Genomic DNA, 16,383 nt, shown 5'->3' with positions numbered 1-16,383 from the left:
ATAAATTGAATCCTCCAAAAACTCATAAAAATCTTGGGGGGCGGGAGAGATCCCTTGGGATAAGACGAAGACAGGGCAATCACTTTGAGTAGTGGGGATTTTATTCCTCTTCCTGTTTTGCTGGTACATTGAAGTTTACTTTGTATCCTCTGTTCCTTGTTTTCAAAGCTTAAATAAAACTGTTGTTGTTGTTGTTGTTGTTGTTGTTGTTGTTGCAGTTGTTGTTGTTGTTGCCAGCCTTTCCAGAAGTAAATCAATGGCAAATTGTTTACATGAATGCAATTTGGGTAGATTTACATTTCAGTAACCTACAAACCAATTCAGAATTGCTTAAGCAAACAGCACTCTGCTGTTTCACTGTGTTTGAGCTTTTTCCATTTAATAAATATCACTTAGGAGAAAAATGCCATTCATGGATTATCATGTGAGTGACAAAGACATTAAACTGACAAGATCTGCTTGGGAGGCCCACAGTGAAATTGCATAACTCTTTTTGTTGTTGTTAGCTTTCTCACTCATAATTTTATGAAGCTTAGAGTAATTAACACAGTTCATGGGGTTTAGTTTGTTGTTTCTCTGTAAGAATGCAAATCTGAGACTGATATGTATCTCTACAGAAGACAGCACCAACTGTTCACTGAGTCTTAACTTGCACATTGCCTCCCTATTCTACAAAGAGGTGACAGACAAAGGGAATCTCTGATTTTATTAGGAGCTAAGCATATGCTTTGTAACCGTTTCATACAGTAAAACCTGGTTTATAATTAAATTAACAAAAAGTAAAAAGTAAATTATAGAGCATACCAAACCCTAATCTGTGCTGCTGAGTGTGTGTGCGTGCATTTGGATGTGGTGGAGAACATATTGATGGTAGAAAAAAGTAAGTTGGTGAAGCCCCACTTCTCTCATTGAAGCTTTGGATATGAACAGTTCACAGAATCATAGAATTGTAGAGTTGAAAGGGTCTCAGAGGGTCATCTTGTCCAACCCCCTGCAATGCAGGAATCTCAACCAGATCTTCCATGACAGATGGCCATCCAACGTCTGCTTAAAAACCTCCAAGGAAGGAGAGTCCACCACCTTCCAAGGAAGTCTGTTCCACTGTTGAACAGCTCTTCCTGACAAAAAGTTCTTCCTGATGTTTAGTTAGAATCTCATCTCTTGTAACTTGAAGCCATTGCTTCAGGCCCTGCCCTCCAGAGCAGGAGAAAACAAGCTTGCTCCAACTTCCATGTGGCAGTCCTTTAGATATTTGAAACTGGCTATCATAACTCCTCTCAGTCTCCCATCATCTAGGCTAAACATACCCAACTCCCTTAACTGTTCCTCATAAGGCTTGTTTCCCAGACCCTTGATCATCTTGGTCACCCTCAGCTGCACACTTTCCAGCTTGTCAGAATCCTTCATTACTTGTGCATGCAGTGATACACTGAATATAAACTGGTTTTCAGGGAGTGAGCCTGAACCTGCTGCTGGTTGACTAACCTGTTGTGATGTCACTGAAACTCAGAGGAGATGTGCAGGACTGGAACAAAGCTGTTGGGCAGATGACCTTTGTGATGCCTTCCAACTCTACAATTCTATTATTCTGTGAAAGGAAACTGTGGGGCTGAATGTCATTTTATGCTAGGGACCTGAGGGAAAATGGATAGAGAAGTTAGGGTTCAAAGATGGTTGGAGCATTCAGGGTCTTTAGAGGAAAGGGGCCTGGGGGCTAATAGGGTAAAAATCGTCATCGTCCCCCCTCAACACTGGGGCCCTGTTTCATACTATAGTTGTGTATAAAATTAATGTGGAGGAAAGGAATAGGATTATGTCAGCAAATGTCTTCTTTAAACTCCATATGTTCATTTGAAGGTATGCAAAGATTGAACCTAGGATTGTGCATGCGAGGGAGAATCTCTGTGCCACAGAGTCCATGGGAGTTCAAGCTCTGCTTTTTTAACCCAGTGTTATCTGAACAACCATTATGGTGTCATACAATGTGTCTGTGGGAAATTAAGAACAGGGCCCGGACCCAGGAGAAGATGTGAGCTCTTGGGGAGTCAGTTGTGAAATACTAAGGAGGGCTGGATTTTATATGAATATTATACAATAGAAAATTCTCTCCCATCACACTTTATATAACAATTGATTTTTCCTCTTTTCCTGATCTTTATTTGCTGTTTACTTTTGCTAAACTCTTAATCATTAATATTTAACTTTTAACTTTGATGGTTGATATTACTTCTGTAATAGACGCGGGACGCGGGTGGCGCTGTGGGTAAAACCTCAGTGCCTAGGACTTGCCGATCGCATAGTCGGCGGTTCGAATCCCCGTGGCGAGGTGAGCTCCCGTCTTTCGGTCCCTGCTCCTGCCCACCTAGCAGTTCGAAAGCACCCCCAAGTGCAAGTAGATAAATAGGTACCGCTTTATAGCGGGAAGGTAAACGGCATTTCCGTGTGCTGCGCTGGTGCTGGCTCGCCAGAGCAGCTTCGTCACGCTGGCCACATGACCCAGAAGTGTCTCCGAACAGCGCTGGCCCCCGGACTCTTAAGTGAGATGGGGCGCACAACCCTAGAGTCGGACACGACTGGCCCGTATGGGCAGGGGTACCTTTACCTTTACCTATTACTTCTGTCTTTTGTTTTATTTGGTTTTAGTTTTATTTTACTGTTTTTCTTATGTATTTTCATTCTCTTGTAAAACACTCTGAGGGTCTTGGGCTGGAAAGCAGCATAAACAGTAACAATGACATAAGAGGAAGAACATAACAGCCCAGTGCTAGGGGTGATTAACTTATAAAGTGCCTGCAGGTTTTCTTTTTTTACAGATGTGCAGATGTGAAATTATAATTTGCATCCTAGTCGAAAACACACCACAAAGCAGCATACAGATTACAAAATGAAATAACCACCAAAAGAAATTCAAAACACAATAAAAATCTTTTAAAATACCCAAACCTAAAAAAGAAAAACAAAAGGCCAGCATAAGGACATTTTGCAGTTTGCATTCTAGACGAGCTTCTATTATTGTGGTTTTGAATAATTCCCAAGCATTCTGGAGAGATCTGACCCTCTTGACTTTGCATTTCAACTTCCTTTTCACCAGTCCCCTCATTATTGTGAAGCTTCCTCTTTCGAAGTCAAATGTGACTATGTTGGCAATTTCTTGGCAATTGCCCACTTACATATTTATGTTGAAATTTGATAGCACTATAATCAATGTAAGTGTTGTTCAACTGTTGGGGAACATCTCACAGCAGGCCCAGATGGCATCCATAGGAGAACTCAAATGGGAAATTGCTGATCTGCTCAGATTTCACACCTGAGAACTGGAAAGTGGCAACTGTAACACTAATATAATATAGTATAATATTATTATATTATATTATATTATATTATATTATATTATATTATATTATATTATATTATATTATATTATATTATATTATATTATATTATATTATTATAATTATTATTATATTATATTATATTATATTATATTATATTATATTATATTATATTATATTATATTATATTATATTATATTATATTATATTATATTATATTATATTATATTTCCATGGAACATCCAGGAAATTACACAGCAGTTACCTTAATGTCTGTTCCTGGGAAACTGGTGGAAACCAAAGATGGGATTATCAAACATATGGAAGAACAAGACCTGCTGAAATAGAGCCAGCATGGCTTTGGCTCATTATCCTTTTACAGTTTCAACAAGCTTATGGGTGATCTAGTTAAAGCTATGTACTTGGATTTTCAAAAAGCATTTGGTAAAGTCCCTCACCAAAGATTCCTGAATAAGTGTAATCATGGATAAGAGTGGGTAAGTGTAGATCCATAACTGTTTGGGTTAGAGGATCTGCTTTGTTTATCTTTCTACTGGCAGGCTAAGACTTTCCTACTGAGGCAGGATTTGAAAACCAGGTACAGTTTATGTTGGCAATGGGGCTGCTCTCAGGGTATTTGGTATTTTAATGCTGACTTTACATTTATTGTATTTAAACTATTGTATTTAAATGGTTTTGTCAGGGAACTGCCATCAGTTCAGAGGCGAGAGGTGGAAGGACAGTTGTGTTATAGGGAACCTCCGAAAATCTTGCGAAGCAGTTCCTCCTCCGGCGAGGAGGGAAGCCCCACCTCCAGAGGAGAGGAGGTGCAGGGACCAGGGGATGCTAGGGAGAACCTTGACACTGAGCCTGAGCAAACCAGAGAGGAGGGAAGTACCCCTTTGCCAGCGCCCATTCTGCGCAGTAGGTTTCGGCGCAGGGAGGGGAGGAGAAGGTTGGGGGTCAAGCGACTGTTATGCTGGGGGAGGTAGAAGGACCGACCACTCCCAGATTCTGCTAGCGATTGAGCCAGACATGAACTTACGACGCTCTTCACTGTAAATAGTTTGCACTAAAAAGAGCAACCACACCAGCACGTGACAGGTTTGGTTTTATTACTTTGTCTTTTATAATGATGTTCTCAAGATGCTGCAAGCTGCCTAGAATCCTAACTTGGGAGAAAGACAGGGTATTTATGCATTAAATAATAGTAATAATAATAATAATAATAATAATAATAATAATAATAATAGTGGTGGTGGTAGTGGCAGTGGTTGTACTATATCTCAGGTTTTGCACATTTGCTGATTCACTGCTCAAGGTGTAAGCTTCTCCTGTCGAAGTTGCATTTAAGGGGATTCTTCCATGGTGTTTCATTCACACATGCAAGCACTAGTCAACAGGTGATTGACATGCATCTTTGAACGAAGCTCTAATTCTTAATGTGCAATGCAAACATTGTGTTGCTTCTTGTGTATTGACCCCATGTATACCAAACTGGATAAAGCCATCCACTGAACTATGAGGATGATAATTCCTTGGAACTGCACTTTCATTTAGAATTATTTGTTCTGTCAATATATGCAATTAAAAGATATCTCAGGTCTTCCTGGCCTTCCAAAATCTGCTCCTGAAGTGGCAGGCTGATAAATTTTCGTTTGCTCCATGCTTTCTGCTGCCTGTTGCCCCACTGAAAGGATGCTGCAAGTAAGCAGCATCTTAGATTTCTGAACCCTTTTAACTTGATGTCCTACTTCATCAGAACAAAAGTGTGTCTTCCTGTCTGGTTATATAAAGGAAGAATGCCAAAGCAGGTGCCTGGGTGGCTTGGGGGGGGGGCTGCACAAAAAAGATGCTTTCCCCATTATTATAAATATTTGAGTGGTAGCCTTTTCCCACCAGATTTTTCCCACACAGTCTGCATTTCCTTTGTTTCAAAGGTTGTTTGTTGAAATGTATTGCATTTGTTTTATTAAAGTGATGTTTGCACTGAGCAAATAATCTTTCTGATAAACATAGCTGTGGCTCAGTTATACTTATGGGTAGCAATAGCATATCTCCTAATAAGAGATGAGAGATTACATTGTCTCAGAAAATGCTGCCATTGAGTATGGTTATCATTTATTACTACAATTGTGACTACTATTGTCCACAACACAACACTTTATTATGGTTGTAGACCAGCATAAGGAGGGAGGGGTACAATCTTTTAAAATCATTTAAAATTTAAAAACAACAACACTAAAAGGAGTTAAAACAGAATATATATATATATATATATATATATATATATATATATATATGCAGGTTTTGGTGTCCTCGGGTGTCTTCCCGTGTAAAAGTTGGGGTGTCTAGGCGACGTTTCGACGAGGTCTCACTCGTCATCTTCAGGCTGGTGCTTTCGGCTTCTTGTTACTGGAACAGAGCAGGATCTCAGTGTTTGAGTTCCTATAAATACTGTAGAGGGGGTGTGGTGTATAGCCTCCAATGTTCTGGGCAGAGAGGAAGTTCCCAGGCTAGTGTGCCTTTTCTTCTTTTGTTCCTTAATTACTTGAGAGATATCTTGAGTGATTTCTTGAGTGATATCCTGAGTACCACTTAGGTGGGTCATTAGGTGTGGATTAGTTGTTAAAGTCTTTGTGTCTTGACCTTAGCCCTCCCCACAAAAACTGACACCAGATCCAGAGGCACACAGAACGCCAACACCAATCAACCACACCAGACCCAAACCCAGACCCTCTCCACAGATGAATTACAGACACCATCCAGTAGCCAATCCATGGTGGCACCTCCGGATGCTGCACCCCCCTGCAATCCCTACACAGATCTGGCTGACACAAGCCACAAAACCACAGCTCGCCCCTATACACGAAGCCAAGCCAGAGCACAACTAAGTACAGTACAGCCATCTTCTCAGGAAAACTCTTCACAAAGTTCAAGAGGTCAAGACACAAAGACTTTAACAACTAATCCACGCCTAATGACCCACCTAAGTGGTACTCAGGATATCACTCAAGAAATCACTCAAGATATCTCTCAAGTAATTAAGGAACAAAAGAAGAAAAGGCACACTAGCCTGGGAACTTCCTCTCTGCCCAGAACATTGGAGGCTATACACCACACCCCCTCTACAGTATTTATAGGAACTCAAACACTGAGATCCTGCTCTGTTCCAGTAACAAGAAGCCGAAAGCACCAGCCTGAAGATGACGAGTGAGACCTCGTCGAAACGTCGCCTAGACACCCCAACTTTTACACGGGAAGACACCCGAGGACACCAAAACCTGCATTCCTGTACCCGTGAAAATCTACGAAAGCATATATATATATATATATATATCTCCATAAGAATCCAAAAGAAGCTAATAAAGCCTAAAAGAAGGGTTAGGAACATCAGACAAGAGTGAAAGCCTACTGTGATCCATTAACCTAAAGATTCTGGTTAGGTGAAATATAATATAGAGCTGTGTGTTAAACACGGTTGATACACTTCCGGGGTGGCGCCACCGGCAATGGCGGACTCCCTCTGAACTGGAGGGAATAGCTCGGCGAGAAACGGGTCTTCTCCGCTACGGCAAAGCGGGGACCCTGTCAGAAATCACAGGCGGATGAAGCCTGTGACCATGGGACTCGGCGGGCACCTTTAGCGCCCCCCCAACTCGCGAAGGAACCCATCAATGGGCTCCGAAGTGAAGAGGGGGAAGCGGCGCGGTGCTGTGAGTCAACTGCTATTTCCGTGGAGCGAAGCCGCACAGCTGTTGCCGGAGGAGCGCTGCCTTTTTCCTGGGACAATTTGGACTCTAAAATAAGCACCCGTGAGTACTTAGATTTTGAACAATTGGACATCAAATAAGGATTAATGAGCAGAAAAGAATTGGATTTTAAAATATTCATTTTTATTTGGTACAGAGCGGGAAGGTCTAAACAGGAAGTCAGCCTTCCGTTCCTTTGTAAAAAGAACAAAGCAAAGACAATATAAACTAGAGCTAAGAAAATCGTCTCCAAAGGACTGGATTCCATCATTTATAATTGTAGAACCCCCCTTTTGACAGTGATGAAGGGGGAGGTTCATTTCTAGACTGTTTCTAGACTGTTTAAAGTGAGTTTAAAGCAAAGTAATTTTCCTCCATCCTGATACTGGAGCGGGGGTGTCAGGACCGACGTTTGAAGTTCACTGACCATAAGTGCCTTTGACAGATAGTGAAAAGAAAAGAAACATAGTGACTCCACTGTCCCTCTTCGCATTTGAAAGGAATAAATTTTGACAAAGTATTTTAAAAGGGGAAACTTTGTTGCGAGAACAGGTGGAAGTATTCCCCCTAGAGGGAGACTGTGAAACTGTAACCAACTCCAGGGAGCCAACAGCTGTTATAGATTACAATCGTGGGAACAGGCATTTGACCTTGCAGGACAATGTATTCAGAAACCTTGTTGTGTGCCCTTTACAAAACAAATGCCCTACTGGAACAATTACATGAAAAAGTGAACTGGATGGCGACTTCGGTTAGAAATTTGGAACAAGCAGTGGGAAACTTTGAACAGGCAGTGGGAAAATATGTGGAGCCCACTCAGGAATTAAATGAAGAGTGTGTTTCGACAGATCAAGCCCAACGGGAATATGAGTTTTTGGACTTGACAAATGATCCTGGGAAAAGCCAGATTCGGAAAGAAAATGTCTGGTTTGGTTTGAAAATGGGGGGCTGGATTGACCCCCCAATGCTGGGATGTCTGGACTTTTCAAACATGGCAATGGGCCGTGAGATGTTTGGGACTGTGGGGGCTCTTAACCTTGGAGGGCTTTTGAAATATGCTTGGAATTTAATGTTGAATATGGAAAAGGAGCTGATCTGTTGAGAAGGGCGAAAAATACTGACAAGCTGGAGTTATCACGAGCAGGAGATTAGGGAAAATATAGCTACGAACATGAAGAAGAGTTGCGGAAGGGGCAAGGAAGAGACTTGAGGGCCTCGGATATAAGGTTGCCAGGTTAATGATCTAGATCGACGTGATAATGAGGACTGACAAAACCCGGAACCAGGAGGAAGGGACGTTGGATGAAGATCGGACTTATTTGCATCTTTTTTTCTCTCTCTCTTTTTATTAGAAGTGATTTATAATAATTGATGAGCATTAGAAAAATGTTGGAATGAAATTATTTGGTTTTAGTAAAAACGTTTAAAGAATTATGAAAGAATGTTATGGTTATGAGAAGCTGGTATGGACAAGATTTAAGTTTTAAGATTTAAGATTTATCTTACTATAGAAAGATAAGATTAAAATTGTTTAGGGTAATGTAATGACAGATTTTTATTTTTTTTTACAATATAGAAAGGATTTGCTGGGATAATTAACAACTAGGATACAAAGAAAGGGAGGAGGAGGAGGTCTAAGAAAGAAGGTGATGACAGTTGAGGATTTGGAAATAATGAATTTGTTTTTTCTTTTCTTTTTTCTTTTTTGTAAATGCTTTTAATTGTCTGTGTTGTATTGTTGATTTTTTTCTTTTTTCTTATCTGTATGGGGGGAGGGGTTTGTTCTTAACTTGTCAATTATTTTTATTTTTGCATTTTTCTCTGTTTTTATTTCATTTTGTAATATTCTGAAAATTTCAATAAATATCATTTTTTTTAAAAAAAAGATACACTTTTGATAGTGGGGCAAAAACTGAGAAGTTCACTGGATAAAAATTGTTCCCAAATAAAGGCTTAGACTGTGCGAAGCTGCTATTTCTGTCACCCCTCCCTCCTAGCCCCTGCTCTTGCTTTTTCCTGGGTTAGTTAGTGAATGGGATGTTGCTGCAACACTTCCTAGCCAAATGAGGCTCTGTGGTCATATTGCTGAAAGTAATTAGGGCAATGCAAATGAATGTGAACATTTCCATAAGGAATGCTAAGTCTGTCTGAAAATGGGAAGCATTTTTCTGCCTATTGAAAATATCCTGAAACAATCTAAATAGCTTCAGCTTAGCTATTCTCTAGGTTAATATGTAAAAATGACAGCATCACAAAAAGTATATTGTGTACATGTAACTTTACTGATGTTTAATATGTGGGGACGGCTAAGATACACTGTGTATGCATCTTATTCTTGTAAGCAGCATGCACCCTTCATAAAGTATATTCTGGTCTGTTGCCCATGAATGTAGCAGGAGGATTTCAAAGCGGGCTCTTGGGCTGGGGAGCAATGCAGCCTTGTCTTTTTGTATCATCTGAGGTATGATGCCAGCATGAGATGTCCACACACAAATAAGATTCTCATTCTTCTTTGACAGTCTTTGGTTATCGTGTGCCAAAAGTGAGACAATCCTGCTCAAAATGCTTGCAAATCTATGTTGGATAAAAGGAGCAGGGGAGTCTTTCCTCTGATGGCTAGTTAAAAATGGAAGTCAGGGAAGAGCCAGCTGGGCCAGGGAGTTGATCAATGTCTCTTTACCAGACACAGCAGCCTTGGGGCGCCCAGAAGAGGATGTGGCGAGATCACTTCTGAAGAAATCCTCTTTGGACCCAAAACAACATTCATTCAGTCATTCATTTATCTTGCCATGAGGTATCCCAATGCAATCTGCAAAGTGAAATAAAGTAACACATAAAAAACAATTGCTTATATAAAAACAAAGTTTAAAAAGTCAAAACAGTCTAAAACAAGAACATCCAAGTACAGTGGTACCTCGGGTTAAGTACTTAATTCGTTCCGGAGGTCCGTACTTAACCTGAAACTGTTCTGAACCTGAAGCACCACTTTAGCTAATGGGGCCTCCTGCTGCTGCCGTGCCGCCGGAGCACGATTTCTGTTCTCATCCTGAAGCAAAGTTCTTAACATGAAGCACTCTTTCTGGGTTAGCGGAGTCTGTAACCTGAAGTGTCTGTAACCTGAGGTATCACTGTACATAAAATCAATTCAAATCCATGGCAGATACCAACTGGGATAATTTTTTTAAGAAGGCTTTTAGAAAGAGAAACATTTTTCACCTACACCAGAAAGACAATCAAGAAGCTGCCTGTCTGGTATGCAATGGCAGCCAGTGCCAAAAGGTGAGGTGCCACTGTTGGTTTCTATTTCCCTCACTGAGCAGCAACTGCAGTCACAAGACATTGTTTTGCATTCCACAGTCAGAGTTACTGTTGGATTCCCACGGGAATGGGAGACTGGATGTGACGTTCACTGGTTTCCTGTTTTTCACTGTTCTCTCGGTGTTCTTTGTTTCCGAGAGGAGTTGCTTCTCTGCTCTCACAGAGGCAAGATGCATGTTTGTATTCTGTCAGCATAGAAGTGTAAATAAAGTTAAGAATGTGGCACATACTGCTTATCCTTCTGCTGTGTGGACTACTCTGTTTGGGCTCAAGATAAGACAAGCCTGTATCAGCTTCAGATGGGCAGAAGCTGGTCAAAATCTCACATTTTTGGTTATGGGCCCAGGAAAATGGAATCGGACTGAACTAATGGCTGCTGGCAGAGGAACAAAGAAACAGAGGATCGGCAGAGGCAGAGGGACGGATCGGACGTTATCTGCTCTGTGCGTCAAGAAGATTGATGAGAGGTATGTGCTCATGCTCCGGGCAGCCTGCCAACTCCTAATTAATGGCTTCAAGGCTGGACTTTGAACTTTTAAGCCGTCTGCTCGGCAGAGGCTTGGGAAAAGAGTGCTTTTAAAAGTGCTTTTGGAATGAAGCTGCAGTAAACACAGACGCAGCTTGTTTAAAGCAGCTTGTTTAAAGTCAGTCTCAAGGGCAGCTCCATGTAGACCACATTGCATTAATCCAATCTGGAGCTTACAAGTAGGTGAATGACAGTGGTCAACCTTTTCTACTCTAGAAATAGCTGTAGCTATTTTACCATCCAATGCACGTAAAAGGTACTCCTAGCCACTGAGATCACCTAGACCTCCAGCAACAGAGTTTCTTTGTTTCTTTGTTTGTTTTCTACACTGCCATTCATAGGGATCACAGGGCAGTTTACAAGATAAAAGCACATATACAATATAACATAGTAACAAACAAAAACAATACCTCCAGTTAAAAATGTGATAGATTGTTTAAGGCCAGAATCACCCCTGGACTTTGGAAGTCTTCAAACTATTGCTGTAAGTTCACAGCACAGCTCTTCAACAATAATATCTTTGTTTCCATTGCACATCAGTGGTTTCTCCAAATTCTTTCAGGCCTTAAGTACATCTTCAACAGATTTTATGTTAATACTGTATATACCACATAGGAAGCCAAATAGGAAATTATATTGTAGCTGTTGGAATGTCTCTCTTCAGCAGATTGTATGGTCCTGTCTAAGACAGTATAGTTTGAATACTTTAATTTCTACTTTGGATTTTGTGGTGTTTTTTCTTGGGCCTCATACTCAAACTGCCATTTCTTTCTCCCTTTTCTAACTTGTTATGTCTCAAAGTTTGGTAGTATTTCTAGCTCCTTTACAACCCCAGTAGCATCTATCAAAACTTGTTGAAAACACTCATCACACCTTCAACCCACAAAGTAATTCTTGGCCACTTGCAATTGACTTGTAGCTAAATTTAAATCAGCTTCCTTGTTTTGTAATAGCTTGCTTGTAAGTTTGACTTCCAAAAGGATGTTGTGCCATGTTACAAAAGATACCACAAACTAACATCAGCAATTCGGGAAGTATTTCCATATAAACCTTTTAGACTTGTGTCATTAAAGAACTCTGTTAAAGCATCATATCTACTACCAAGATGATATCTCAGTGGTTTCAAAAGTGCTCCTCTCCGAAGTCAGTATTGCACCCCTTTGAAGACTGCGCCCTAAGTAGCTGCCTCATTGGCCTAATGATAGCCCCAGCACTGCTGACAAGCCAAATAAATGTCTCCACCATACCTTATCCTTTATTTCTCCTAAAGAGGCAATGGTATATGGCTTAGAATATTTGTAGCAAGAGCTATTACACAGGATTTCATATGTGTGCTGTCAATGTGGCACATGCCACCTCTACGTTATGTGCTTAACATAGTTGTTAATGCAGGGATGTTTTATTTTGAGTATTATGTGCTTTTCAAAGCATGGTTTTTATTATATCAAGAAAAGTCCTGGTTTAACTACAGTGGTGGTGACGTCATGCTTACACAGTTTCCCAGATGTTTTAATTGCTGAAAGCATAAAGGCTCATTCAGTCATGCATATTAATTGCTCATTATCTGTGACAACTTGCACATGTGTGAATCAGCCATCCAAGATTAATTATCATGCATAGAACATTTATGCCATCAAAACTCACTCTAACATGCTGTTTTTCAATTCTGATAGTTCACAATTTTGTCTGAAAGTTACCAAATACTGAGTAACCAAGTGATGAAAGATTAGTGAGTGATGAATGATGGGAAATTGGCATGTGTGGATCAGTCCTAAATTAGGTGTGCATCAAGGTTGTGCTGCTGCTGCTGCTGAAAAGGGCAAAATAATATATTTGTATATTCTCATTTACTATATAATTGCATTTTGAATAATATTCTCTTTGTACCATCAGGATTGAGTTCACTTGTTCTGCTCAATAACATAATTGTGGTCCTGTTTACTACATATTTTAATCTAGTGCAGAATATACCCCATTAACATGCCTTGCCACAGCACAGAGTTTTAATCTAATGTGAATGCATGATGAATTGTGTCAAATTGGCTCTAGGTATTTCAGTCTTGCTGACAATTTTCTTTGTATTAAACTTACATTTACTTTCTAATTAAAACTGCACTTGCAATGCCTGCAGCGACGGCAGCTTTAACGTAGGTTTCATCAGGCAGGCAAACTAAGGTAAGTAATCGTTTCTCCAAGCATTTCTGTTTAACTCTAGTTAAAACTTGGCTAGCCTAGCTCATCAGCCTGAAAAGGAGTGGTAATTGCCTGATTACCAATGCCAGGTTTGTCATCACTGACTCTCGGTCCGCTTCTGCAAGGATGTTTCACACAAACAGAGCAAGGTTGTTTCACACGTGGCTTCACATTGATTGCTGTGTCATCTGGTCGCTGTTTCCCAGAAGAGCTCATCTCATGCTGTGATACAGGCAAGGACAGATGATTTAACAATTATTATTTGTGTAGCACACACATATCTATACACACATCCCTATAGGATGCCTATATTCCCTATATAGGAATGTGGATGCTAGGATTGGAATCCATATTCCAAGAGAATTTAAAACCTTAAAGCAGGTGAGATCTAGCCTGTCTAGCCAGAGCCAGGCAATTGTTCCAGCGTGAACTTTCCACATGAACCCAAACATGCATTATTATTGCAGGCTGTGCAGCTAAAGGGGCAGTGGAGGTACAGTTTTCTCACTGCCCCCAATATCATGCAGGCTCTTTTGGCTCTGCCCATGATGTCCTCATGTTAGATAGCAGAGCCAAGGAAGTTTACTTGCATGAAATGCTATATGCCTTGGCTTCTACAGATTGGAGCAGATTGGGGAGCGGGGAATAAATAACAATCCAGATTTATTTCATTGTTCACCACTTGCTTTTTTTGCAGTGGAGATCCTTGGATTGCAATCATACAACAGTACTTCAGGAAGTATCCTATCACTAGAAGCAAAGACCTTGAGGTCTATATACACATTGTATATAAACATTGGCAAAACACAAAGTATGTGGGGATGGCTGTTACAGTGCAGGGAAGAAGATCATCTAGAGAAGATGGCTATGACCCCTTATCTCTACCCCCAATCCCCCATGACTCATAGCTAGTATACAGTGTGTAGGCTAGCCTTTAACTGCTGGGCATGTCTGCTTGCTAGTGGCAAGAGGGGAGAGAATTTACATTTGGTTTGTTATTTTTAGCCAAGTCTTCTGTCTGGATGAGGGCAGGAGGAGCAGATGACCTGCAGTTCATTTGTTCTCAAATTATTCCACCTTGGGGGCAGAGGAAGGTGGTAGAGAATCACCCCCCCCCCAAAAAAAGCAACTGTGTTCAGCAAATGCAACCTCCCAGGAGTGCTGATGAACATTTATGGCTTATGGCTGGGTTAGGTTATCTCTGGTTCTGCCTTATTTCTAGCAAGGGAATAAAAATAACTGAAGCCTTACCACAGGGCTCAATTCTTTTCTGATCTATCCAGAACTCCTTCCCTTCTTGCACCCAGGAATAAAGCATGTTGGTTCCTACCATCATGAAACCACTTTGCTACTGCTGAAAGACCACCAAACCCCAAGAACAACCAGTGTTGAGTTGAGTGTGCTCATGAGAAAGCTGGCCAGCCTACAATGAAGTCTGGCAGCAGTGAGAGAAAACAAGCATCAATTTTTGCAAGTTTCTACTCTATAGAAAAATGGGGGGGGTAGCAGATTCTAACAAAACTATTGAGGATGTTTCATAACCCTGCACTTTCTTTGATCCATGTGGATATGTATGGTTTGGGGTTTTTTTGTTTTTTTAAAATAAATGTTTTATTACATGGCATTGGTCTCTCCCCCCCCCCATCTAAGGCTACAGCAGGCGAGCAGGAGTCAGGAGATTGCAAAAGGATGCACAGGCTACACATATATAATGAAAAATTCCTGCTTTGAGAATATGGGCATTGCAGTGCACTACAATCAAATATAGTTAGAAAAACCCACTGCTACTTCACCACAGCACACCTGATGCACACTGGCATGTCTCCTAATTAGCTCAAAATGTGTCTAAGAAGGACATCTTGCAAAAAGAAGAAGAACTATTTTCTAAGGTAGTTATAGCCACAAAAAGATGATAGTGCCACCTTTCTCTTGCTGAGTAAAATATCCATCATTTAAGTCACCTAAGATATTGAAAGGTTTCTTTTGTGTGTGGTTGATTGGGGGGTATTTTAAAGTGAAGGGTCTCTTTCTATTAGTCTCTCTTTGTTTCATTTAGTTTTCCCCAAAAGATCAAGTGAAACACATATGGAACACAAATAAAAACAGAGGAATGTGCATACTCTAGCCAATTTTTTCTTCCATTGATTTCCGTAAAGGAAGACTTGTCCATATGGAAGTATGTGTACAACATATAGCTGCCAGGTGCTGTACAGGAAGAACAGCCCTAGTTCAGGGGCAGAATATAGGACTTGCACATGAGATATTAGTCAAGTTTCTTCCATCCCTAGATTCTTTCCAGCCAAAGACTTCCAAGCAGCAGATCAGAGAAGATTAAGTGATCTGATCCCACATAAAACAAGTTTCATATCTTTAGGAAAGATCCATCTGCCATTTAACTCTGCGTCATTATGCTTTCATTGGGAACTCATTGAATTTCTCCATTGATGCACATCCCATCTCATTCACTGCTCATAACTAGAACCATCAAATATTCCTCTTCCTCATAAATAGACAGTCTTGAAGGGAAGTAGAAGTTGAGTTAGGAATGATCAATGAATTCCCTCTCACCAATTATTTTTCAACTTGTGTGATGCAAAGTGCTTTGATTGTTTCCAGTAATGGGTAAAGTGGGTAATGCCAGCCTCTTTCAAGTGTTCTAATGAAAGTTCCTGGAAGGGAAGTGAGAGCACAATCGTGGTGGAAGATTTTGCCCCAGCCTCTATGCATTCATGGGAACAGCCTTCACGAATCAGGTCCCCAGATCTAGCCAGGATGGCCAATGGTCAGGGATGATGGAAGCTGTGCAGTTCAAAACATCTGGAGGTCACCAGGGTGGGAAAGTCTGCATTTGAACATCTGTAGAGAGGCAGCATGGATACTGTTGCTTCCACTGTTGCTTTGGAACTCTGGAACGTTAGGGATTCTGATGAGAGGGAGCGAGAAAGCCTTTCCTACATGCAGAGGGATCTAGTGAAGCCCTTCTGTTAGCACAAGCATTTTCACCTGAACAATGGGACTTCCTCTCCCTCTCCTCATGTGCCCCCAGTCTGTTTTGGGGTCTCCCTCAACCCCCTAGAGCAGATTTGTGGGTGCATTGGAGACATGTAGGAGAGTGAAAGGAGTACCATTGTCCAAGAAGATGTCCTTGAGCAAACAGGACAGCTTTGTTGGGTATAACCCAAAGAATGGGAAGAATTTTTGTATTATTGAAATTGTTCTCTTCCTGCACCACAAGATACCTTGGTGAAAGTGTACGGATGGG

The 16,383-nt window shown here is 40.8% G+C and overlaps 2 protein-coding genes across 3 annotated transcripts in view; one reads left to right on the top strand and one right to left on the bottom strand.

The window, feature by feature from the left end:
• The window catches only part of PCDH17 (protocadherin 17), a 472,217-nt gene that overhangs the window by 358,650 nt on the left and 97,184 nt on the right, over positions 1-16,383 (top strand). The gene's annotated exons all lie outside the window — the stretch shown is intronic.
• The window catches only part of LOC309339850 (uncharacterized protein), a 61,400-nt gene continuing 54,364 nt past the window's right edge, over positions 9,348-16,383 (bottom strand). Inside the window, exons 3-5 of one of the 2 annotated variants that reach the window (XR_014155556.1) lie at positions 13,202-13,343; positions 11,339-11,503; positions 9,348-9,893 (exon numbers count right to left, since the gene is read on the bottom strand). Coding sequence is in view for 1 of the 2 variants with exons in the window: in XM_081858368.1 (XP_081714494.1) it covers positions 9,856-9,893; positions 13,202-13,343 (180 nt within the window). In the remaining variant the exon portion in view is untranslated. The remainder of the gene's footprint in view (positions 9,894-11,338; positions 11,504-13,201; positions 13,344-16,383) is intronic. The other variant, XM_081858368.1, reaches the window with a different exon arrangement.

The sequence above is a fragment of the Podarcis erhardii genome (genome assembly GCF_964252035.2).
Source record: "Podarcis erhardii genome assembly, chromosome: 4".
NCBI classification, from domain to species: Eukaryota; Metazoa; Chordata; class Lepidosauria; order Squamata; family Lacertidae; genus Podarcis; species Podarcis erhardii.
Note: the sequence above shows the minus strand (reverse complement) of the source record. Positions and strands in the feature narration are given on the sequence as shown.